The sequence below is a fragment of the Mauremys reevesii genome, linkage group 18, assembly GCF_016161935.1.
Source record: "Mauremys reevesii isolate NIE-2019 linkage group 18, ASM1616193v1, whole genome shotgun sequence".
In the NCBI taxonomy this organism is placed as follows: domain Eukaryota; kingdom Metazoa; phylum Chordata; order Testudines; family Geoemydidae; genus Mauremys; species Mauremys reevesii.
This window is the reverse complement of record NC_052640.1, coordinates 3,854,294-3,879,499: the sequence shown is the minus strand read 5'-3', so window position 1 is coordinate 3,879,499 and position 25,206 is coordinate 3,854,294. Positions and strand designations below refer to the sequence as shown.

At 40.2% G+C, this 25,206-nt stretch overlaps 1 protein-coding gene and 1 long non-coding RNA gene across 6 annotated transcripts in view; one reads left to right on the top strand and one right to left on the bottom strand.

Annotated features, from left to right (window-relative positions):
- Positions 1-2,939: 2,939 nt before the first annotated feature.
- Positions 2,940-25,206, top strand: part of MYO1H (myosin IH) — a 57,803-nt gene continuing 35,536 nt past the window's right edge. Inside the window, exons 1-2 of one of the 5 annotated variants that reach the window (XM_039505194.1) lie at positions 8,598-8,734; positions 23,822-24,028. In XM_039505194.1, the coding sequence (XP_039361128.1) occupies positions 8,720-8,734; positions 23,822-24,028 (222 nt within the window). In that variant the 5' untranslated portion in view covers positions 8,598-8,719. Of the gene's footprint in view, positions 2,960-8,597; positions 8,735-23,821; positions 24,029-25,206 lie in introns of those variants that run through there. The other 4 variants (XM_039505198.1, XM_039505196.1, XM_039505193.1 and 1 more) reach the window with 4 other exon arrangements.
- On the bottom strand, positions 11,616-16,013 carry LOC120386191. Its single transcript, XR_005589572.1, has 3 exons — positions 15,844-16,013; positions 13,854-13,944; positions 11,616-11,811 (listed from the first exon to the last, which is right to left on the bottom strand). It is a non-coding gene; the product is annotated as an uncharacterized LOC120386191 (long non-coding RNA).

The window sequence follows — 25,206 nt, the reverse complement described above, 5'->3', positions numbered from 1 at the left end:
ACAGGAATCTGACCTCCTGAAATAGATAATCACTGAAGGCTGTCTCTCCACACAAAGGTACTATAGCATGAAGCTGGTTCCAGACTGTAAAATATTACTTGACTAATTAGGCCAGTCACCAAGAAAATGTTGTGCATGCAAAAAGCCCCAGCCAGTTAAAATGGTAGGATACTTTATACGTCTCCATGAATAAAGTGAGAAGTCCCTTTTATTTATGTTACTGAAAAGGGAAACACAACTCTTTAATACTGCTTTGCATTTTTTGTCTCAGTTCCCAAGGTAAATTGCACCTCTGACCTCTTTCTGGCCTTAACTGAGAGCACCAAACTTAAGTCTTGGGCCCCTAGCTGTCACCTTTCTCAGGGCAGGGTCCACAATCCACTCCCTCCAGACAGGGTACTAGGCTACTGACTCCTGCAGTTCACTATGATTACTTCAGCGGGTCTGATTTTAGTTCAGAACCTGCACTCCTGTTCTTCTAGAGGCAGTGAGAGTGTTAGCCAGCTCAAAGTACTACTTACTCAGAACCAGAAACATATAATAAAAACAGTGAGCAGCTTGTACATATGCCTGCCTCATAAAGTTGATACAACAGTCTCTGAATAGTCATGTTTCTGTTCAAGAATTGTAAATTGTTTTATGAGTATTCACAAACAAAGCCTCGCAATACCCCAGTGAGATATGTCAGCATTATCTCCATTTTACAGCTGTGGAAACTGAGGCACAGAAAGGGGAAGACATAAGGAATCTGGAGTAGAGCTAGGAACAGAAGTAAGTTATCCTGATGATTCCCAGTCCTGTGCTCAAAACACAAGACCATGTTTCTCCTCTTTATGCTATCTGCTCTCCGGTGAGCTATTAGATATTTCAAATGTACTCCTCATCATGGTATCTAGGTTCATAACGAAGGTTCACTTTATATTTGTCAGCATAGAATATTACTTTCCACTCACTACTCCTTGATTCCACCTCTATTTCTTCTCCTCCTTCTGAGTCCTGGGGTCATTCTTCAGCCTTCCTTACTGTGAGATGGTCAGTTTTGTATCAGACATATCGGGGACTTCAAAATTCTAACCATATGAAAGAGGTACAATCCTTCTAGTGGTTCAGGGGAATGTCGTCAGAGCCTATTCAAATAATTCTAGTCTAGAACAATTTACTGAGCCAAAAGGATGGCTTTGGTTTAAAGTCTCATTGAGTCAGGAGATCTGGGTTCTGTTCTGGCCTCTTCTGCAGATTTCCTCTGTGACTTGCCCAGGGTTCCTTTACCTCAGTTTCCTTTTATTGATAATTTAGGATGATAATACCAACCTCCCAGCTGTAGGCAGGCTTTAATATTTGTAAAGTCCTTTGAGATTCTTGAATGGGAGGTTTTAGAGAGCTGCATCATGTGTGATCATCTCAAGAATCTGTTACAAATAGAATAGCTTGAGATACTGACTCTGAACTCCTTAAAATGATCATTTTAGTTGACTCCCAAATTGCATGGCGAAAAATCAGAGATGGGGCTGAATGCAGCCTCGAGAATTTGACAGCACACAAATATGGAATCCTCAGTGCCTCAGGGGAACTGTCTGCAGTTAGTTCTGTAGTTTTTTCCTGATATGAAGAGGACTGTAAGGGTGAAATCTGGGCATCACTGAAGTCACAGGCAAAACTCCCATTGACTTCAGTGGAGCTGGGATTTCACCCTAAGTGCTTGGGTGCCTGTGTGAATGAGAAACACAAAGCAGATAATCAGAGAGCTTTGGAATCCGTGTGCTGTATCTGTGCAAAGATACTGACTTTGGTTTGAGGTTTATTTCTTTTCAGATGATACAATGACCCTACTGAACAAAATAGGTGGGTGATGGAGATGAATATTTACTGGACTCTAACCTCTGAGTGTTTCAGGTGATTTTTAAGTAGACCACTAAAAAGTATCATCCCCCATTGCCCCCCCACCATACAGTAATTAATTAATTTAGCCAACTCTTCTTTTGTTTTGATGGATTAGGGAATGATACTCAGGGTGCATGGCTTTTTCTGGTTAGCATTAATTTGATGTAAGTTTCCTGGCTCCCATGCCTTCCAGTTTCCTCCATAGCAAGTGAAGTTTCTTTTAGAAGGTTGTATTATATCTCAGAACTACAAACTTCCCCTGTCTTCATCTGTGGGTGAACAGAACTAATAACTTGCACATGGACAAATAATAAAAGATATGTAAAGATACATCTATAGTGCCCCTGTATGGCTAATACTTTGGATTAAACACATAAAATTAGATTAATAGATTTTAAAGCCAGAAAGCACCTTTATGATCATCTAGTCTGACTCCTGCATAATGTAGGCCAGAGAATGTCACTCAATAATTTCTTCAGGGAGCCTAATAACTAGTGTTCACACACTTTACATCTATGTATTATATTTATTTTTGTCCTTTCTCCCACCTTCCCCTTCAGGGTTGTATTTGAGATCTGAAAATCTAAAATAAAACTTTGTTTTGCATTAATTGTGGGCTTTTTGTGGTGATAAGGGCAGTCATGGGAGCTATAGAAACATGTAATGATAATATCAAGATACATGTTTTCTATCTACCTAGGTTCTTATATTGGCTACCATCACTTTAGTACCTCTCTGTCCCAACCCATCATGTATAGCATTGCAAAGTTATACTGGAGGTATGCAGAAATTGGGGCAAATAGCTGGTACTTCTGTGCGTGTGTGTGTATACACACACATACGTACGCTTCATCTCTGCATATGTATCATTGTTTAAAACAAGACAAGTGAATGAACTGCTGTGTAAAGTTGTAAACATCCAATAAGAGTTGTCTTTTATTTGACATAAGCAATTTGTGGAATTAGCTAGTAGTTTTTCTTCTATTTTAGCACAGGCTGATATTGACTAAACATCAGGATGTTCCATGAGGATGTCTGCAGAGGTATGATGGCTTCTCCTTAGGTCTGGTCACTACAGGTAAGAATCCTGTAGAAGAAAGAAAGAGAACAGAATACGTGAAGGTGTGAGTTGGTAAAAGCACGTTTTTTATGTTTGATAATTGTGCTGTATTTTGGCATTTTATATCTGAATCCCAGACTGTGCCGCCTGCTGTATTGAGCAGGCATTTTGTGTATTCAGGTGACGAGCTTGCAGGGGTTGTAATGAGTCCAAGAAGTTGGTAAAATTTACTATTTGAATTGGAAGCACATTAAAGATTAACATGCCATCTTAGCATCAGTTCTTCCTTTGCAGGGTATCTGCATTTTTAATTTTTAAGCAGCGCCTAGACCAAGCCTGGGAAAAGAGATACCGTAACCCAGGGAATATACATTATTAACCTTAGAGCTCCCAGCTCAACTCAGTTCCTTCATCTTCTAAAGTTTAGGGTTCTGAAAAGTCAGTTGAACATCCTAGCATTGTGTCTGCTATGCTGGACTATTTTAGGTTCAGCTGGCTCCAGTGGGAATTTTAATAGGAGACACTTATGCTCTTTTATTTATTTCAGTAATTAGTGATTAGCATGTAATGTAACTGACTAATCAAAGATCAGCAGTGGCTGCAATATAATCTCAAAGAAGATACGGTTTCTAGTTCTTATCTTTGAGCTACAGCCAATATGGGTATACAAGTATCCATAGGACACAGTCACTGACTCACACTGTAAATTATTAACAATGCTCCACTCAGGTGAGGAAGTAGCCTGTCAGACCTAGCTGCACAGTGTTGTGCTACATTGGACCATAAAGCAAGTTCAAAGCAAGTTTTGAATGGTTTAGCTGGAATAATTGTTAACAACTGGCTTCAACAGCATACAGGATGGACATTCAGGTAATGTTAATTATTAGTGGATGTAGTCATGGATATATTAGTTAGTACATGAAGATGCAGCTCTAGATGACATTAAGTGCTTCAGCAAACGTGTGGAGATTGCATTAGAATAGATTAGATTATGGTGTAGTGATTTTGAATGAATATTCTTAGAAAGCACATAATTGATGTAATGCAGTCATAAGTAGCTATTGATTGTAGACTTGTTTCAAAAAGGTCATGGTGCATAGTCAGTATTAAGATTCTTTTGGACCATACTCCTAAGCAGTAAGCGCTATTTTTATATTTGATATTTGCATACTCAGAAATTTAATTTAATTTCAAGTGGATTTAGATAAAGAAACTTTTTAAGATGCTACAGCTGAGCCAACAATTTCACTGTTATGCAAATAAAGGATTAACAATGGAGACAGCAGATACAACTCCAGTGTCAAGCCAGCTACCTTTTCCAACGGCAGATTGAAATACAGAGGGTTGTAGCAGCTTCTTGTAATCAAGATGCATGTTGTCAGGTTTTTGCTGATGATTTTTGCTTTCCATAGACTGCAGAAAAGCTTACAAAGGAATTTCTTTACTTGGTATAATTTAATAGCAGGCAATGGAATTAAAAATCTGTGCAAGGCAGTATTAGCCACACCATTTCACTAATGCAAACTGATTTCTGGATATCAACTAGAATTGAATTGAACTGATTTGGAAGAGTTTGGAAAGCTCTGAAAATTGGCCTATTTGGACAAGCATCAATGGCTTTGATAGTTTACCTCTGGCCTCACACAACTTCCTTCAAATCCTACCTCAAAACTAACTTCTTTCATGAAGCTTTTCAATGTCTGATCAATGTGAAATTCCTACAGCATCTGCAGCTTATCCTGTCACACCACCTATTACTTATTCCGGAACTGTCTTGTTAATGTCTGGACTAGGCTGTAATCTCCTTGAGGCAGAGCTATTGCCTTCCTATTCATTAAGCACTTCTTCTGCAGCAAAAGAAGTTTCTTTACCTAGCCTATTATTTATTGAAAATCAGTGTGCTTGGCCTCGTTCAGATGTGGAAAAAATTGTTTCCCCATCTCCCCTTTCCACCTACAAAGGAAATTATAATGTATATTAGAGGCAATACAGTTTGCGCTCACAACACACATCATGAAGATCATTCATGACATGAATTAGATGTCCAATGTGGGCTCAGGGTTGAAAGGCTTTGCAGAAGAGGTGTTTCAAGAAGTGATTTAAATAGAGAGGGAATCAGTTTGGCACATAAGAAGAGGGAGGTACTTTCCAGTGTAGAGGAGAAGCTCAGGAGAAGAAGGTAAGCACTGGGGAGAGTGGCACAGGGATAGTACAAGTGTAAGCAGGACTGGAGCTGTGCAGTTGGCACAGTGAAGACAAGACAAAAGAACTTGATGTGGAAGCCAAGAAGTAAGCAAGCAAATTGATTCCAGAATAAGAAGTGGCCAAGGGAAGAGCATGAAAGATTACTTTAGCTGCAGTGTTCTGAATCAGATGGAGGGAGCCCTGGAAGACGGTCACCATACTCAAGTCAAAAGATGATTTTTTTTAGTTCAGTTGTATTTAATTTTTAAAGTAACTATATTCCTTTTTTCCCCTTTCAATTCCTATGCACGAGGGGATGAGGTTAAAGGAAATAATGTGGTCTTCAACTTTTGTATCATACTTGATCTGAGAGAGTGACTAAGGTTTGCATTTTCTAGTCAGTTGGAGTGTTGATAGTTAAACTTATTTTGAGAAGATTTGAGTGTTTGACTCTGATGATTCTATTGGGGTTTGCTGGACCACTGTGCACCAGCGACACTATTTTTTTAATTTTTATTCTGGTGTGCATGTTATTTCCAAAGCTGCTACTCTGAGACAGAGCTTACTTTAACCCACCAAGGGTATTTAAATGTATAGAACATGTTGGTCTGAATATTTGAAATATAGCAATACATTTTCAAAGCAATTATCATCCAGTTTCTGTGTTGGACAGTCTATGCTGGGTTAGCCAGGAACTGACACCATTTTACACCCCGATTCTGTGAGATACTTACACAGATGCTTAACTTTAAGCACATCGGTAGTCCATAGGACATGCTTAAGTACCTTGCTAAATCAGGGCTTTAATGATGGAGAATTGTTTGTGGTCTTTTTTTCCCCTTCTTCCTCTTCGTGATGTATCTGGAAGGCCAGAAAAGCATTCCTCCCTGGAAAAAAAATTGTTTTTTGCTTTTATGTTAGAAATATCAGGAATTTCAACTCTTGTCTCTCCCTGTTTTATTGGCGGTCTCTTTAAAGGATGCGGGGATTTGGTTATTGAAGGCTGGTGGTGTTGTAACTTTGTTATTGGACGTTTTCTTCCAACTTTCCAAATGTTTGTTAGGAAGTTGAGTTAAAGCAGAGTCAAACAAAAACAAACAGAATAAAAATCACTTCTCCTTGTCAGTTAACCAGGTGTGCCTTATATCAGTGATGGAAAACAACTAGTTCTCCATTCATCCTTCCAGGAAAAACAGAGTAAACAAGGCCTGAATTTTTAAGGTAAAAAAACCCAGAGCAGAATCCCACATCAAACACCTAATTTTTCCCCTTTGACGGTCAGCTTTAAAGATACTGCCCAACTAGCACAGTAATCATGCTGACACCAAGTAGTAGTTTGTTGCGTTGCATGCGGGCCGGATAAAGCACAACAACCAATATGATTGCAAGCTGAATCATTTATTATTTACAATGCATCATATTATGTAAGCTTCTCCATATTAGCAAACGTCAGACACACCAACATTACATTGCTGCTGATTGGTTCTTTGTCTGATACACACACTTTTCACATGCATGGCATGCAACTTATCTAATCCCAATTAGGCCACCTGGCATTTGCCTCGCTCTGGCAGTTCCCTACTTTCTCATAACAACTTTATCTAACTCCTCTATTCTTGTTATCCTGCTGCTGTAACTTTCCACCAAGGCAGCATAGGGATGATGTAACCCCACAGTAGTTCTCCAGGCAAAGTCACCCTGTGAATCACAGAATGGGTAGATGTAATATTGTGAAGATTGTTGCAGTGCTTCCAGCTCACGATGGTATGCCACCTACCAGTTGTTTCTGAAATGTCTTGTTAATATCTGAACTAGATTGTAATCTCGTAGATGCAGGAACAGTTTCTTCCTATTTGTTAAGCACTGACTTTGGGATTTGCAAAGGAGTCTAAAGGAGTGGAAGAACTTTGTAAACTTGTGTTCAAAAATAAATCGAGCTTCCCCCTACTCTGTCTATTTCATGGGTCAAGCACATTGCCCTCAGGGGGCCTGGCTCAGCAAATAGCAAGTCACAGCCCAGGGCAGGGCCAGCTGAGAAGTGGGTGGTGTTAGCAGGACTCTAATCCTGGGAGGGGAAAGGTGGCCACCAGCCATGAAAATGGGAGATTTTACAAGAACATTAATGAAGGGCAAAAGAAAGAAAATGTTATGCCTGAAGTGAGCTGTGCACACTTAACAGCGGCTTAGGCCTAGCTTTGTCTTTATTTCTTTTCCTACTCAGAGTGCTTAGCTGTTAGTTACCCTTTTAAAGGGGGTTTCAGCGAACAGTCTCAGTGCATTTATTGTACCAGTAAAGGTTGTCACCGTCTCAGCTTAATATGAGACATCTGAACACTGTATAAGACAATACACTTGAACAGAACAGCGCTTTCAGGTAGAATACTGTAGCTGCAATGTTTGTGAGAAAGCTTCCTATGTGTACAGGATAGAACAGGTTCTGTTGCGCGCTCTCTCTCATCACCTCCTCCACCTGTTTCCCATACCAGGGTTAGATAGGGCTGACATCTGTTGGTTTCTTGTTTTAGGCTGTCAACCTCCTCCAGCGTAGGCCTCGTCTACAGATGGGAAACTGAGGCATAGAGAGGTTAAGTGACTAGCCCAAAGTCAGACAGGAAGCCTGTGCTGGTGTAGAGACTTGAACCCACATCTCCTTGCCATAGGCCAGTGCCTTAACTCCCAGACCATCCTTCATCTCCAAGTAATTATCAAAGCTAAGTAATGTATAACCCCCTATCATGTGGTAACTCAATATAAAGTTACTTCATTTGAATTGCATTTGTTTTCAAGTCCCTTGGAAATAGACATTTTGATAGTGACATCATCTAACTCAAATAGGCTTAGAACTCTAAAAGTTTTATAGCAGCCTAAAAGGCATGACAGTAAATTTATAAGGATCAGCTCATCTCTTGGTTTTAAGATTTGTCAGCCTACAATTGCATTACAAAATCTAATTTCCTGAAGCAGTCACCCATGTAGTTTAGGTGGAAGTTTTAAAAGATGGAGGTATTACAATATCTAATGACTTGTTAAGAACTTATTGATAATAATAAAGCTGACTAGTTACTGTATTTCTATGAAGATATTACAGCCAAATATTCTTTCCTGTATCTTCCTTTTCCCTACCTTAGAACACAAACAAAATTACCCCTTAGAGACAGCAGTATATTTTCTTCACTACTCCAGAAGCCATTTAGTAGATAAGCTATTAAACCAGAGTCCTCTTTTCCAGAGGAGGGGGTAGTTACAACTACTATACTACAGTACCCTACTTATTACATAATTACAAAGCCTAAAGTGCCTTTAATAATAGCTCATTGCTGCCACCAAATAACATCCATTCACTTACAGCCACCTTGTTTTTTTAACCATGTCCTTCAGTGATGTGTTATGTGCACCTGCTTTCTCCTAATTGTTAACCGGATTTCCCTGTGTTATATGATCTCTGGCAATTAAGTAGCCTTCTAACCATAAGCTCAAACAGCTGAGTCACCACCACCTCCATGAGGTAGTACAACATCAACATATAAAGTGCTCATTAAAGGGCAGCTTGTTGTCTAGGTGGGAGTGGGGTTAGTTGTTCTGCTCAGTAACAACATGGAGGAGGAGATGGTAAGCTGCCAATCTTTTAGGTTTTTATGCAAACATGTGCTTTACTATAACAGTTCTTTTAGCACTGCAAAATTAAGAGCCCAACCAGCCCCTTAGTGGTTGGATTGATGGTCTGTAGAATTCCAAAGGATGGGAGATGTGAAAGACAGTAGTAAATTAGTTTGAGGAGCCTAGAAGGGAGAGATTTACTGGCCAGTAGAGAAGAACAGATTTTTTAAAATAAAGCACGTAGAGAAATACATATCTCTGATAGATGTATAAAAAGCCATATCTGTTTAAAAAAAAAAAAACTCAAGAGGGAGGAAAAGCCTGCCTCTCCCCCCACTCTAGCATCCTGACACACACAAGGGGAACAATAAACATTTCTTTTTTCTTCTTTCAGAAAGTTAGAATGCTCTCCCCTAGAGCCCTCTTCCTTCATCCACCACTCACTACCTACAGTGGTGACAGACAGTCTGTTATAAGGCACCTCCCATTCTTTCTCTAGCTGAGTGGCCTCCACCATGTGTGTCTCAACTGGAGATGATAGTGCCTGGTGGGAACAGTGGCCAGTTCTCTTTTTGCTGAAAGAACAGGTTTGCCCAACACTAAACATCAAAAGGGCTGGGGATAGGTACTCTTTCACATTATGCTGTGAAGCTTCAATCCATCCTTTATCTGCTGTTAAGGCAGTTTTGTAAACACATATAGTTCACTCTTTGGGTATAATGTCTGTGTCTTAAGCTATCTGCAGGGCTGGTTTGTGTCTCATGTTCCTAAAATTTCAGGCTTCAGCTGGTCACCTATAGGGCCCAAGAAAGGTTGGTTTTTTTCACCCCAATGTATTCAAGATTTGAGGTGCATTTTGTTTGTTTTTGTTTAGTTTTTGGTCTTCTTTCTCTGAAGCATCAAAGATGGCCATTGCTGGAGGTGGGAAACTGGGTGGGATGGGGTGGGCTGGTTCACTTACCTTTTCAAAGACAAAAGACATTTCATTCTAGAAGCCTTGGGCAGACAGGATAAATGAGATGTTGGATTTGCTAAAACTGTTGTCAGATAAGCACAGAAATTTTGTCTAGGGTTCACCTCTGCCCCTAGCAGAGCATTCCCTGTGCCTCACTATCAGAGGCCAGGTATATAAGTGCCTACAGACTAGCAATACAACATGCATGGAAGATCATGTTACTCAAATATCAGAAGTCTTAATTACGGTGTAATGAACCGTCAAGGAGACTGCCCAAAACAGCCACCTTATGCATATCTATAAGAGACTGATTAGATGTGGTTTCGCCATCTGTAATAGAACTGAAGTACATTTGCTAATTTTTACCAAGAGGCTGACCAAACTCCAGGGTAACTTGAGACCGTGATTCACTCTCTACATCTACAGTCACCAGTGTTATTACATGCTGTGTGGTATTATCCACAATGACACTCTCTGGTGATAGAGAATGCAGCTCTGCAGGGAGAATTCCCACAGAAGATACTTTGCCTGATCCAGCAGCTACACAAATCTTTATCTAGTTAAACTAATGTTTTACTCTAGTAAATACAGTAAAATGTGAGCATAATAGTACCACCATAAATGTCAGTTAATTCTCCAATAAGTATTCCATCATATTTGTAACACTCCAGGCAATACAGTGTTGTGCTTGCATCCATTGCACGAAACTTGGATACTATAACAGCTGTCGTCACTGGTTTCAGTAAATTTAAATTTGGTCTAGTGATAATTCTTTAGACTCTTGTCATGCTTCAGATGTCTTCTCTTCCCTCGCTCTCTCTTCAAGATGTACTTAAAGACTATTACTTTGGTGTTACTTTTTATTTTGTTCACTTACTGTTTAATCTGCAAAAATAAAAATTTCTCACCAGATTACCTCTTCTGTTTACCAGTTCAAATTACATGCCTTTCTCCTGTCGTTTTTTAGCAGGTGAAAAGAATGTCAAAGAGCATTTGCTTGTTCCATTTTTTTTAGAGTTGAACTTGTATAAAAAGGAGGAATTCTCCAAATGGAGGTTCCATCATTTAAAAGTGCATTTGTCTTTTTTTGTATAATACATAGATCTTGTCATTCTGGCAGAGGAATGGGACTTGGGAAATCTGAGTTCAGTTTCTGTGTCTACCCCAGACTCCATGTGACCTTGGGCTAGTTACTTAATCTCTATGTCCTCCTCTATAAAATGGGAATAATACCTCCTTTCTCCTACCCTCTCTTGTTTGTTTAGTTTTGTAAACTTTTCAGGACAGGGACTGCCTCTTAAATTTACATACATGAGCAAGCACAATGGAGCATAATCTTGGTTGGATTACTGTAATAAAAATAATATAGTACTGTAACCTGAGAGGAAGATATGGTGTGTGCGAAGATTGGAGGCTATGGTAAATAAGATCAAACTAAATATCCTGTAGTTTGGTTTTGGAAATTGATTGTAGAAGAATTGTTTATTCTTTTCAAGTAAATGGCCCTGCTACCCTGTGTATTCATCTCTAGTCATCAGAGCTAAATTGATGTCTGGCCCCACATTTTAGCCAAAGGGGAGAGGATACTAGTCATACTATAAATTTTGTTACCCAGGGATGGGGAAACCCCATTCCATTATCTTACCAGTGCTTAATGATAACATGAATTATAGTTCAAGGACTGTTCTGTTTCTAGCCGCGGGGTTGCATAAATCAGCAGTTCTCAAACTGTTGCATTAGTGACCCCTTTCACACAGCAAGCCTCTGAGTGTGTCCCCCCCATAAATTAAAAACAAATTTTTTTATATTTAACTCTATTATAAATGCTGGTGGATAAGCATGGTTTGGGGATGCAGGCTGATGGCTCATGACCCCCACATAATAACCTTGTGACCCCGCTGAGGGGTGTCAACCCCCAGTTTGAGAACCCCTGGCATAAATCTATAGTTCTTGCCTTCCAGAAGTTGCAACCCTGAATTTCTTCTTTCCGGTTGAAAATACCAGCTTATTATCTAGCGGTGATTTTATGGAGCTGATCAGCAGTTACACGGTTTCTAGCAAGACACGATGTTCTGCAAATAATGAAGATTCAGCAGCTCTCTTTGGTCTAGCGGTAGTAAACCTGAGTATGTCACTGTTGAAGAGAGTTATAGTAGTTGCATTAGAAAGCAACGATTTATGAAGAGTAGGACTCTTCAATTCTTCATGTTCAAGTTTTAAATCTTATGAACTATGTGCCATGTTATAAGTTCCCAAATGAGGTATAACCTCCTTTCAGTTTGCTAGCCTGTTTCCTCCCTGTGGAGGAGTTAGCAGGTGGGCATCAGGCTGCAGCAGTGTCTAGACAGATAACTTGCACTTGGGCAGTAAAATGATTGTTGGACTCGGTAAATTCGTATAATTTTAGTGTAAAACGGTTACTTGTAACTTTTATTAATAATGTTAGTGTATTTTTGTATACTAACAGTATTGCAATCTGAAGTCATTTAGCTATTTGACAGCATTCCTGAGATGCTTTTTCATTATACCCGGATAGAGGACAGGGCTGAGTTACTAACCTGTGTCTGAGGAGTGGGATTACTGGCATTAACCCAAAATTTGAGCTCCTCATATAAACCTGACAGGCAATTGTTTTATTAAAGCTGACATGTTGAATGGGACTCTCTAAAGATATTCTTTACCTGTCTCATTGTGTTAAAGTGGGGAAAGGAAAAGGGGGCCGAAGAGAGACGGAACTGAGTGAGGGTGAGAGATGGCAGGTGGAACAGAATATCTGTACTGGTTTCGTGTATTGAACCGCCCAGCTTAGCTGATGTAGACCGCATAACAAGAAAGAGTTGCTAAGAACAAATCTCTATTGTTCCCTGTCATCTTTAAATGAGTGTCAAAGTAGGCAGGGGGGCTTTGACCGTTAACCGCACAATTTAGCTTGCCTGTTGTGTCCGGTAGGCCCCACCTCCTTGGAGTTTCTCAGATTAGAAAAGAAGGCCTCAGTCCCTTATAAATGGGCCAGCTCTTCTCCTTTGTGTGCAGACTGCCCAGTGTGAAATCTGCAGTGACGTTAAATGTTTTCTAATGAATAATTACTGAAAGGAAATGTAAGAATATATGTGTAATGGATTGTAGGGCATTAAAATGTTTTATTTTGCACACAAAAATGTTGTCCTTCACAAGCACCACGATTGTTTCAAAAAGCCTTTTGTGTGGGTTTGATTCTCAATGGATTATCTGTGAGCTCTTACATTTCGAATAGAAATCAAAAGGGTCTTTTGGCAAACGAATGTTTTTCAAAATGGCAGCCATGAAGCCCATTTAGTATTTAAAGTTTGGGTTTTAAAGAAATGTTTGAACTCTGGAGATTTTCTCACTTTTTTCTTTCTTTTGATTTTTGAAAGTGAAGTAGTTCACCTCGACCTCTCTTCTATTCAGAAGGACAGACAGTCACCCTTTAACAAGTCTATAGTAGACTATTCCCTAGATACAGACAAGAGGCCTTAAGAATTGTTGGCATTTCTCTGGGCTGTTGATTAACCTGAAAACCTTCTTATTCTATATTCTTTTGAAAAGAAATTAGGTTACAATGTGTACATGTTTTCCACAATATAATTGTATTTATGAATTCTGTTCCTTGAAAGCTGTGTACTGTAGTTCAGATAGTCTAGTTGCTTGTTCCAGGGCTAAGATGTAAGCTTCTTGCAGTGTTGTTGAACTGCTCAGCAGTTGTAGAAGAAAACTGAAATGTAGTTTTAAATGTGAAATGTTATGGGGATATCTTGTATGGGCCACAGTCTCACTGAAGTTGAAAATGCACAGTTTTTGCTTGTAACATGAACGATGTAGACTTTACAAATACAATCAGAAGTTCATTAGGAAAGCTACATAAAGGATCAATAATTATTTCCCTTTCCCAGGATTTTCAGTGTAGTCTTAATTTCTAGTGAAGATTCTAACTTGTCTCAAACAGGTGCAAGAGCTGAGGTTTTTGATTTGCTGGGTACATTTTAAAAGTCTTTAACATTTCTGATAGTGCCACGGGTATATAAGGGTTTCTAAATCATTGGAAGAATTTTGTCATAGAAACTATCTTGAGAAGGAGGGTACAAGGCCTTCAGTGCTTATTGTGGAGAGAGGGATCTCTAAGATTTTGGGGCTCTTTGTTGCAGTTTTTATACTGACCAGTAGAGCGCTGCCAATATTTCACAAGGGGCTTCCAAGTTCTGTCCACTTCTTAGCCTCTGATAAATCTTGTGAACCAGGGATGCATGTGCTGGCAGAGGAAGGGTGAGGGTGTGAGTAGTAATATAGCACATTTATTCATTGTGTGTCACTTGCAATATAGTGAAGACCTCGTTTAAGAGCTTAGGGGTTAATCTTTAAGGAGGAACGTTTTTATAATTCTGCCATTTGGTGCAGTGTGGTCCTCTCCACCTGTTTAAAAAGAAAAGTAGCCTGCAGCTATGTTTTTGAGCCACAAGAATGTGTCCAGAATATCCAGAGGGGGTGTCTCTCTACCAGAGGAGAAACCCCCCCTAAACTTGCCATCAGTTCAGCATTCGAGTTTTAACCTGTGGCTCCAAGAGCTCCCTTCAAGCACAGGACAATGGATATGCTCATGGAAGAGGATAGATTTACAGCCCTGGAGAGAGGGAAGGGGACAGGGCCCCATCTATCTCCAGAACAGGGACTACACAGGCAGTCGCACTGTGAGCTTCTCTAGGCTAACCCTCCAGTGTGCCTCAGCTCTGACCTTGAGGCAACTGCTAGGGGGTGAAGGGGAGAGTACACTTGCCAAAGCCTATTCAGTCCGTAGTGAGTCTGCAGGCCCCACCAGCCAGGGAGACTAGCTAGTGTGTTCGCAAGACTTATTTTCTTCCTGTCACCTTTAATAATAATAATAAAGTGTTCTACTCTCTGGTTAAGCTCTGTCACTGCCTCCTTAGTCAGCCTCTTTCCTGAGGCTTAAGCGAAGGAGGCAGGTATATAATCTGGGAAACTTTCCTGGTGCATCTCTAACACAAGAGCGAATCATGCAACTGAGGATCTGAGGCTGTTCTCATTAAAGTCAATGGGAAAACACCCACTGAGCTCAATGGGCGCAGGAGCGCTATCTATGGCAACACCACCTGTTGCAATGAAGATGCCTACTTCTCATGTGCAATACTAAGCAGACTTAAAGTGTCGGGAAGCAGCACTGCTAATGAGAGGAGCTGTGAGATCATCTGTCCTGAGCATAACCAAGAGGCTTGACTTTATTTTCACTTGTGATTTAAACCAGAAGCCCCAGAAGGCTAACTGTACTAAATCACGGTGCCACTAGCCTTTCTATTTCTTTACATCTCCAGGGTAGAATGGTGAAAAGAGCTGTAAAGGGGTCTTAAATGTTTGATATCATGACCAGTTTCGCAGGATGGCAGCCAATCATGGAGATGTGCAAAACCATCAGTAATTGGGCTCTGCCAAACTTGTGCATCAAACCTGAAATAGGACATTCTAGCTCAGTGTAAAGCTTGTTACTCAGATATTAACACATCTTATTGACCTAGGGAATCCCACTATTTCTATAAGATCAGAAGACCTTGCTTCTATCTGTCAGTGTTTCAGCCAGTGAGTGAATTCTATTTTAAGCAGGCAAAAGTAGGAGTGCCTTTTGCTGAGACACAAAGCTAGTTTTTAGCCACCAAAAATCTTTGAGAGAGTGGAGAAGGTAGAAAAATTCAGGGTATGTGTGCATAGGGCTGTGTTGCTTGTAAAGTAGAGCCCTGCACGGGACTACTTATTTAATCCTGCCCCGCAATACCCACTCCCACATTGTTTCATGCCGCTTTATCCCACTCTCACTCGCAAAAACCTTAGATCCCACAAATCCCTCGAGAGACAGATTCCTCCATGCTGCTAGAACAAACCCGGTCAATTAATATATTTTATATAAAAGGAATTCAGACACAATTTTTACCACTAAAATAATAAAACAAATCTTGCTTAAACCTTGTGTTAAGGGGGAGAGAAAAAAAACTTGAACTCCTGCTTCAAATCTTTCTATCCCTTGCTTAAATTTAAGCATTAAAACCTTTTACTTAAAAACAAAAAAGGAAAAAAAACTTGCTTTACATTGTTGAAATTCTATTTGACAAACTGACAAGAGGTTTAATGTTTTCCCACAAATTACCTGAGTTTGGTTTTGGTTTTTTTTGCCTACCGAATCCCTCCTGCAGCAAAGTACATTTTAGCCACTCCTGTTATGGTGGCAGCCCTATTGTGAAGGTGCTCTTCTTCCTCTTTCCCTGGCTTGTTTTGGTACTATGGAGAATATTTTCCCCACCTCCAGCACCTACCATTGACATTTGGCTTTTACTCAGAAGGCATTGTAATAGCTTGTTCCCAAGGGACGTAATTAGCAACAGCAGCACAGGTGGCATTGTGACATGCTTTACTAAATCTGGTCTGGTTGGCAAGCCAGAAACTTGTACAGCCTGTCAATGGGACCCACTGCAGTGGCTTTAGCCTACTTTATCTTGGTAAATTTGGTGTGTGTGTGGGTGTGGGTGGGGGGGGGGGTAGCAGATAAAACTTCACCAAGGAATGTCAGGAAGTGTGAGCTGTACTGCATAGATGAAACTCCCTAAAATCAAGTCTCATAGGATTGATCTGTAATCTAAGGAAATCTGACTGTGCTATCCATGTAGACTGTGATGTTGTAGTGAAATCAGCTAGGTGATCAGTGTTACAAATTAACTGAACAGTCAGTCAAGTAGTAGCCATGTTGGTCCCAAGATTAGAGAGAAGGTGGGTGCGGTAATACCTTTTATTGGACCAACTTCTGTTAGTGAAAGAGCAGCTTACACAAAGCTCTTCTTCAGGTCTGGGAACTAGCATGTTGTTTGGTGCTGCTATTCCTGCCTCAAGCCTGTGCTCTCAGGCCTTCACTTTCATGGGCACTAAAATTATTTGTGACTCTGTAGAACAGTCTTTTGTGATGGCTGTACATTTATCAACAATGTTAATTTCTGCATATATTAAGAATAAATCTTAATACTGGTCTGAATACAGACCTGAAGTGAGTAACCAGCTGATCTTATAGTAACCTTTGTTCTTCTTCAACCACACCATCCTTGTTGTTACTCTCACTCTGTCATATATAGCACCTAGGCCCCAATGCCGTAAGGCATCCTGTTAAAGTTAGTGATATTTGGTGTGAGTGTGGGGTTTTCTTGTAGCCCACTGTTTAGGGCAGAGAACTTATCTTCACATCGGTTCTGAATGATGTCCAGCACACTTTCCAGTGCTTTCAAAATAACAGAGATAACACTGTTCCCCTAAAATAGATGTGACCATCCCTCTACACTGTACTACCACAGAGAAGAAACAGCCATAAAAAGCACAGCACTTTGCTTTAGAGCAGTTGGGAAATTAAAAATACACAAACTTTTAACAAAAAATGGTAATATTTTAGCAAAACTTCTTGTGGACTTTTCCGTTTTTATACCAAAATCAAACCATTCTTCTTGGAGGTGGATGAAGAATCTAAGCCTCTCCAGAGTTTGGTTCTTTTTGGAACTGTCTTTGCTTCTCATTATCTTCAAATGTTGAAAAATAAATCCCAATGGGGGATAAAACAAATTGCTTTGTGGCTAAACTAGCCAGTTAAATGAGTAAGAATAGATACCCAGAGAGAGCTCACATTTCAGTAAATCAGAAGAATCCTTCATTCGCATAGGTAGGCTGTGAGGAGAGATTTCAGGATGACAGATCAGTGAGTATCCCTCATTTACTAGGGGAGGGTGGGACTTCATCTGAATAATTAGCATTGGATTTGGAAAAAATCCCACCTTAATTAACATTAAGAAATGAGTTTGCCATCATTTGAGCCAAACACAGTGGTGAGCCAATGCTGCATGAATCTGAGCACAGGCTAGCCCAGAAATTAGTGCAGGATCCAAAGGGGAACAGAGAGTCAATTGCCAATATGTTAACTGGTAAACAAAATAAGTTAAGGCAACTTGATGAGCTAGGCAGCTACTGTGATTTCAAGATTAGTCGTGTTTGTGTTCCTGGGCTTGGAGTGAAGACTGGCTCTTTGCATTCCATACTGAGCAGATGTTCTAAAATACTATCAGAATTCCTCTTGGAAGTGCAGACAGGCTGTTTGTCATTTTAAACATTATCTCACTAAATGATAAACTCTCTTAACCTGGTTACAGTACAGTAGCTGCCTGACAAAAGTAGCATGAAAAATTAATGTCACCAGCAGTTCAGGGGCAAAAAATAAGGGGAAATGGCTTGTATTGTGATATGGTTTGGGTTCTGAACTTCCTTAGGTCAGCCATGGGTTAAGGCCGTCAGTATCTGTTTTTTCGGTTCTGTTTGGTTTGGCAGAGTGGTGTCAGTAGCAGACTTGTAAGACACTTCTTTAGTTAGCTTAACACATGCAATGTTTATCAAGCAGCAAAACACCTAAAATATTATTTGCATCTTAACCCCCCCGTTTAAGAATCATTTTACCCTGGGAGAAATGTTAGACAAGAGAATTCCTTATCCTAAGTAGCAAAAATGGAAAGGCTTAAATAGAAAGTCTTATGCAGGTAACAAGAAGAGGTCAGTGAAAGGGAAGCTAGGGGTGGGAGTTGGCACACATACAATAAACAGTAAGATGAAAGGGGTGTGGGGCTCTGGGAAGAGAACAGGCTGTACCTTGCTGAGAGAGGAGGATCCAAAAAAGAATGATCGCAATGTAATACATATAGTCGCATGTATGAGACTTGAAAGACTGGTGCTCAGATACCAGTGACACATGAGATACATGCGGAGCCCCAGACAGATCTCTAGCACCCCAGACCTGAACAACTCAAGTGAGTTGAAGATAATCCAAAATTAGTGACAGCTGAATTAGGATATTTAGGAATAGTTCAGTGGAAAATATTGTGGTTTGTTACTTATTGGGATATACCAGTGTAGCTTATCCCAGCACAGCCATGGCTGAATGTGTGTAGGGAAAAGAGTAATGCAATGCCATTTTCTTCCAGTTAAGGTCAGTATTAAACTGTGTATTGAGAAGGTGTGGAATGCTTCTGATTGGAGAAATCCAGGACTAAGCATCTGTAACTTCCACACTGTAGCCTGCTCACTGGTTTCCATTTACCTTCTCGCCCTGGCAGAGAAACTGCTCTGATCAGTTAGGATTGTCCCCTAAAACCTGTCTCTTAAGAGACCTTTTTCTAGCCCATGGCTAGGGGGACTAGGCCATTCCTCCATTCAGTGTTCCACGGATGGGCTTGCAAAGTCTTTCTCAGCTGGAAATACAACCTGAAGAGTTTGGGTTTAAGCTTTGTGGCTAGATGCAAACCCTAAACTTCAGGTTCACTCACCCTCTTCCCCCATCAAAATCCTTTTTTCATGAGATCCTACAGTCTGAATGTTTTTGATTTGATGCATTCATTTCCTCTCATTGTCATCATCCTGGAACAAGTAACTTCTGATCAGTTCATGACCTGTGCTACTAACAGCGACTCTGTTAACTCTGAAACTCTTGCATAATTTGGTCACGTCTTAAAAAAGTTGTTCTCCTTCACGGCTGTATTTGTGAATTCCTGTTGGTGGAACCATGTTCCAATCAGAATTGAAATTGCAGCAAGATTTTAAGAAAGTCCAGATGATTAAAATTAGAAAGCATTCCTTTGTTGATTGGTGAGGAAAGTAGCCGGGGTGGGGAAACAAGACCTACCAGGTAAATCTTTATCCTGTATGTTCTGTGGCATGAATATAAAATGTTTTATTTAAGAATGTAAATATTAATCACCTCTTTAGAGGCCGACTCATACAGATAAACAATGTAGGATGGTATTTCCAAAAAGGCACTAGTCTTTGTTTCATGGTGGAAAGATGTCACTTATTATTATTCTGTTGTGACAAAATGGGGATTTTCCCTTATGTTGTATGTGAGCCTATGTGAGTTTTACTGTTTTTCATTAATACTGTGTATGCCTCAGTTTCTCTGTGTGCTGCATCAATGTCTAGGCGGTGGGAATAAGGGTGTGGGACTTTAGCTGAGACCTTCGGAGGCAGGTGAGGCTGCTCCAGCTGCCTGCACGTAGGCTATGGCCAGTGCCCTTCCTCCTGGGTCCCAGGTTATGGGGATGCGACCAGGTGGCAACCAGGTGACACTTTGCCTGGGAGGCAAGACAAAGACCAGGAGGCAGAGCAAGGGGGAATGTCTGAGGTTGGGTTGCTTGAAGCTGGGCAGTCTGACTGGGCATCTAGCCCAGGATTCCCCCAAGATAGACTTGGCTGAAAGTCACTGATTTCTGTGCTAACAAGTTCTGTTCTATGCCGTGTTCCTGTCGACTAATAAACCTTCTGTTTTACGCTGGTTGAGAGTCACTGCTGACTGCAGAGTTCGGGTGCAGGGTCCTCTGGCTTCCCCAGGAGCCCTGCATGGGCAGACTTGCTGCGGGAAGCACGTGGTGTGGAAAGGGATGCTGAATGCTCCCAGGTCAGATCCAGGAAAGTCGAAACGGTGTAAGCTTCTTGCCCTGGTGACAGTATGCTCAGAGAGAGGAGGCATGCTACCTCAGAGTCCGGACTGGCTTCATACGGATTAGTTCCAGAGCACTCCCGGTGACTCCATGGCAACTGTATTCCCAGATAATGTTGAATAGCATTTGAAAGGAAGGGGAACATCAAGAGGGCAGTTCTTGTGACTAGATCATAGATACATATTTGTCTTGTTTTTGTTTATTTTATTTTATTTCTGGAATACTGAAGCTTGTAGTTCATATCTTGCCAGACAGGCTTTTACTGAATTTGAATGTTACTGTGACATCTATAACCAAGTGATACAAAACTGGGTATGAATGCTCTCCTGTGTTTTTGTAGATGTTCCAAACAGACTGAATCAAGTTGCTGCTTTGTTCTAGTCAGAATGGTCATTCTTAATATAGTACTGAAAGAAATCAGAATGAACTAATTTTTGTGAATTCATAACCCCTTGAGAGAATGTAGAAATGTGTCCTAACTGTTCCTGTCACTAGCAGCTTAGAAAATGCCAGCACTAAAAGTATAAAACTTGTGAATCAGTTTACTGAAGCAGATGTGTGGAATGAAAGTCGTGATGACATGCAGATCAAAAGCTGAGAGAGGGTTTCAGGCACTAATACTTCTTTGAGTTTTGTAAAGAGTCAAATTCAATGTTCACAGTGTGTTAAAAGCACTCTGGAATTCATGGTAATTTTTCTGTCTTCCTGAACACCCTGGTCTTCTATCTACTGTAGAGAGTTGGGTATTTTCCTGTAGATATCTATTCTGTTAAAACGTGAAAATAATTTTGAAGGTGATCCTCCTGATACAATGTTTGAGTAAGGGCAGGTTTTATGCACAAGGATCAAGTACTTCACATATGGCTAAAAATACAGCCACCACTTCTACATCTGGGGTGGAACGCAAGTTGCTTAACAAGGGCCCAGCAATAGTATGACACAATTCAGAGGATGTAGCATTTCTTTCTTCCACTTAAAATTAAAATGACTTTAAGATAAAGAGAATTATCTAATGTAATTACTTGAGTTAAAATTTTGGTCCAGATGCCCCTACTCATAAAAAGTACAATGAGATTTTTTTAAATAAGTATAAGTGGTCAAAACCTCTTTGCATATCTGAAACGTGTGGCAAGATTACCTCAGAAATGGGGGGGAGAGTTGATTTTTATGAAACAAGTAAATGCACTTAATGTGTTTGTAGGCAGGGCTAACATGCTGCATGTCTTGTGAAAGATGGCTATTCTCTGAGCTCAACTAAATCTCCTTATCTCGGTCAGATAAATTGTGAACTTGAGTTCAGTGCTTTGATATGCCTTTCGTGAAATTCTTCTTGCATGATAACTGCACTTCTGACAGTAAGACTTGCTTTCTTCCACTTGAGCTTTGGAGAAGGTCTGGATAGCATAAGTCCAGACTCAAGGTTTGCCAAAAATCAGTAGAAACTGGAAACAAAAGCAGAAATAGCATTTTATTCTGACTTTTCCTGCACAGTTTCTGGTAAAAACTAAAATAGCATCACAACAGCTATATAAATAGCCTCTCCCAACATCCTTTCAATGCCAGTTCCAAATCTTTTGTGCGTCATTTTTTTTTGAGACAGAGTAAAAAAATATCAAGAACCCCTGTCATAAAGGCCAACACAATAATACCAAACATGAGACTTGCATTACAATTCCCATATCTGATAAACCTTTACATAAGTTTAGTGATCTTCAGCCAAATTTATTTCTCTAGTCTAATTCACCAAGTTCCAGAACTGCTTAAAACATTTTGATCTCATCTTAACTTTTATTTTTGAAAATATTTTGGGCCAATATAAAGAAAATAAATCATGCACAGAGTGAGAAATGAGTTCTTGGAAATATGTAATGTTTGTTCAGGACTTTTTGAAATGTAAGTGCTATAGAAATTATAAAGAATATCCTACTTGTCGACTTGCTAGTGTTTAATATGTTCACTGGACACATCATTAAAAACTGAAGGGTAAGAAACCTAATGCAATCTGTAAATCAGAACAGAATATTTGTATCCCAGTCATGGGAAATACCTTTTATTCTAAAAATATTTTCCAAGGTAATAAGTCAAAAATGAATAGTGCAGAGAAATGGAGAGGCCTTTGGCACAGCAATAGCCCTGGCACATTCTTCGTCTGTTTTGAGAGGAGAATGCTAGCCAAGACAGCATTATTATCTCCATACCATTCCAAAAGTGCAGTGTCTCCAGCAAGACAACTCAGTTGTATCTAATAATCTTTGCATCATTATGTCCAGAACGCTTTCCTTGGTGTGTGGAGACATCTGCTGTCCAGATTTAAAAAGGTTGTTCCTCATCTGCTTGTACGAGGTTTAAAAAATGTCATCCTCTTACTCAATGCAGCAGATGCAAGTTTAGTTTTTCCAAGGAAATAAAAACTAGGTCAGATGCAGCACCTGTTTCTAGAAAGATCCTCCTTTTTTATTTTTTAAAGTATCTTGAGCAGCTCACCTGATCTCCTTGTACCTAAACAAAACCAACTCAACTGGAAACAGTTAAGCTGACTCAGGCACAGTGATAGTGGCTTGTTAAATTAATCTTTAGTGGCTCATCTGGGTTTAGGAACCAGGTTTGTCTAGCTTCTAGGCAATTGTGTTAAGTTCCTATGTGGAAAACTGAGGGTTTTTTTTTCCCCTTCTATCTGATCTTTGTTGTCCGGAAAAATTTATCCACTATTGAAAATCACATCTTCATTCTAACTCAAATATTGAGTAGGCTCTGAGTTCACAGTAATGGGAAGCTAATTGTCACTGGGCCAATAAGCCCACATCAGTTTTGAATTTCCCACTGGTTTAGAAAAATGCAGTGTTTTTTTTTTTTTTAAACTCCAGTTTGAAGATCTTCCTACTATTATATTTTGATGGTTGTTCCAACTGAGCTCTCATTCTGTAGGGCAGCTTGCCTTACTGCAGCCTATTAGGTACAAACAACCTAGGAGAAAATTTCATACCTGGGGACTGTCTGTCAGATCAGATATCAATATGCATCCTTTACCTTCTACATGATTGTCATCATTCTTCTCTTGCTAATTACCAAAGCTGGGTTTGTGCTGAAATTAAGGCTGCTTCCTTCTGCTTCACTGTAGGATCGGTTAGCAAATTTTAATGCTGAATTGGCAGCATTGCTGCCATCTGTATCTGTCTTGGGTACCTACGGCTCCCATTACACTATCCTACCTGAGCACCTCAGTCTTTATTGAATTTCTCTTCACAATAATGCTGAGACAGGACAGTGCTGTTATCTCCATTGTGCAGATGGAGAACTGCAGCACACGTAGTGGGAGATTTGCCCAAGGTCACATCAGGAGACTCGAACTCAGATCTCTAATGCCTTAGCCACTGGACCATGACTACAGAGTGGGATGTCAAAACACAGGATTCTGATACCACCACAGCACCAAGCAGGCTATTAGGCTGGGAAGGAAGGAAGTCTTTATTAAGCCATTAATTGCTGAAATAACAAAAGGGTCCAGAGCTTTCAATAGCGGTGGGGTTTTTATGTTTGTTCCAGTGTGAAAGCTCCCCCTTCAGAAAAAGGAAAGGATCACACACGTATAACTGAGCTCCTTTCCTTGCATTGTAGAAAGAAGAGGTGGGTGATAACCACAGCCAGCTGAACATGGAAGGGGCTCTGATTGCCCGGGACAGAGTTGGGGTACAGGACTTCGTTCTTCTGGATTCCCACACCAGTGAGGCTGCTTTCTTGGACAACCTTCGCAAGCGATACAGAGAGAACCTCATCTACGTAAATCTGCATGCTTTTATGACTTCATCTTTCATGGCAATGCTGGTACTTGTGTCTAGAAGATAGTGTGAACTAACATGTAATTGTGGGAAGGTGACATGCCTCAGACTACAACCTGCTTACAAGTCAGATCTAAGAATAAGGGCAAACGGGGCATCTCTGTGGAACCATTGTATTGGGATGATCAGAGTTCCAGGTGGACTTAATTTCTCTTGTCACTGCAGTGTTGACTTGTTGGTACAGAGTGAATTATCTCCCCAAGAATATGGCTTTCTAATGCTTATGTCTGCTATACAGGGAGGAGTTGAAAGATGATTGCAGTATCTGCCAAACTGACTGCCCTGTTTGCCCTTTAGATGATAAAAACAAATGTGTATCTTCTGTGGATGGTATGGTTTATGTTCAAGGTATCTGAGTGGTTGTAATAAATAACAAAGGAACACGAAAAACCAAGCCAGCACAAAGAGTGCTCTGAACCGCAGGATGAAAATTTGCCAGTTCTTAATGGCCTTGTTTTTTCAAAGGCGCTGAGCACCCACAATGCAATGTTTTTGCTGTGCAGATCTTAAATGGTAGAGAATCTTCCAAATCTCTCTTCTGTTAGATTAAACTAAATATTTTGAGGCAAGTGTGTGTGTGTGTCGGGGGGGAAATGAAAGGACTTGGTGGAATGTGGAGTGTCAGTTTAGTAGGTTCTAAAGCATTGTGTAACTTTGGCTCCCTGAAATATTCTCAGATTAAGGCAATTAGACTTGCACCTTGAAACCTGAGATTTGTTTATCTGCGGGGCTCAGGAAGGAATTATTTCTTTCCATATACAGTCTTATGAAATAATTGGACCAACTTTGGTTGGGGAAAGGTACAAGCTTTTGAGCTACACAGAGCTCTTCTTCAGGTCTGGGGAAGGAAGCAGAGTAGAAAGAAGAGCTCTGCGTAGCCTGCAAGCTTATACCTTCCACCAACAGAAGTTGGTCCAACAAAAGATATTACCTCACCCACCTTGACTCTTTCATATCCTGGGACCAACACAGCTACTACACTGCAGACATGCACAGTTTTAAGTAACCACCAGATGGCTTATGGATTTAGCTTTCCTATGAAGCATCAGCATCACATCTGGAGAATAGCAGACTTTCAATGATTTAACAAAACAGTGTTAGTTATGGGCAAATATGTTCCTATGTTAACTGGGATATAAATATGAACCAAATCCCAGAAGCATC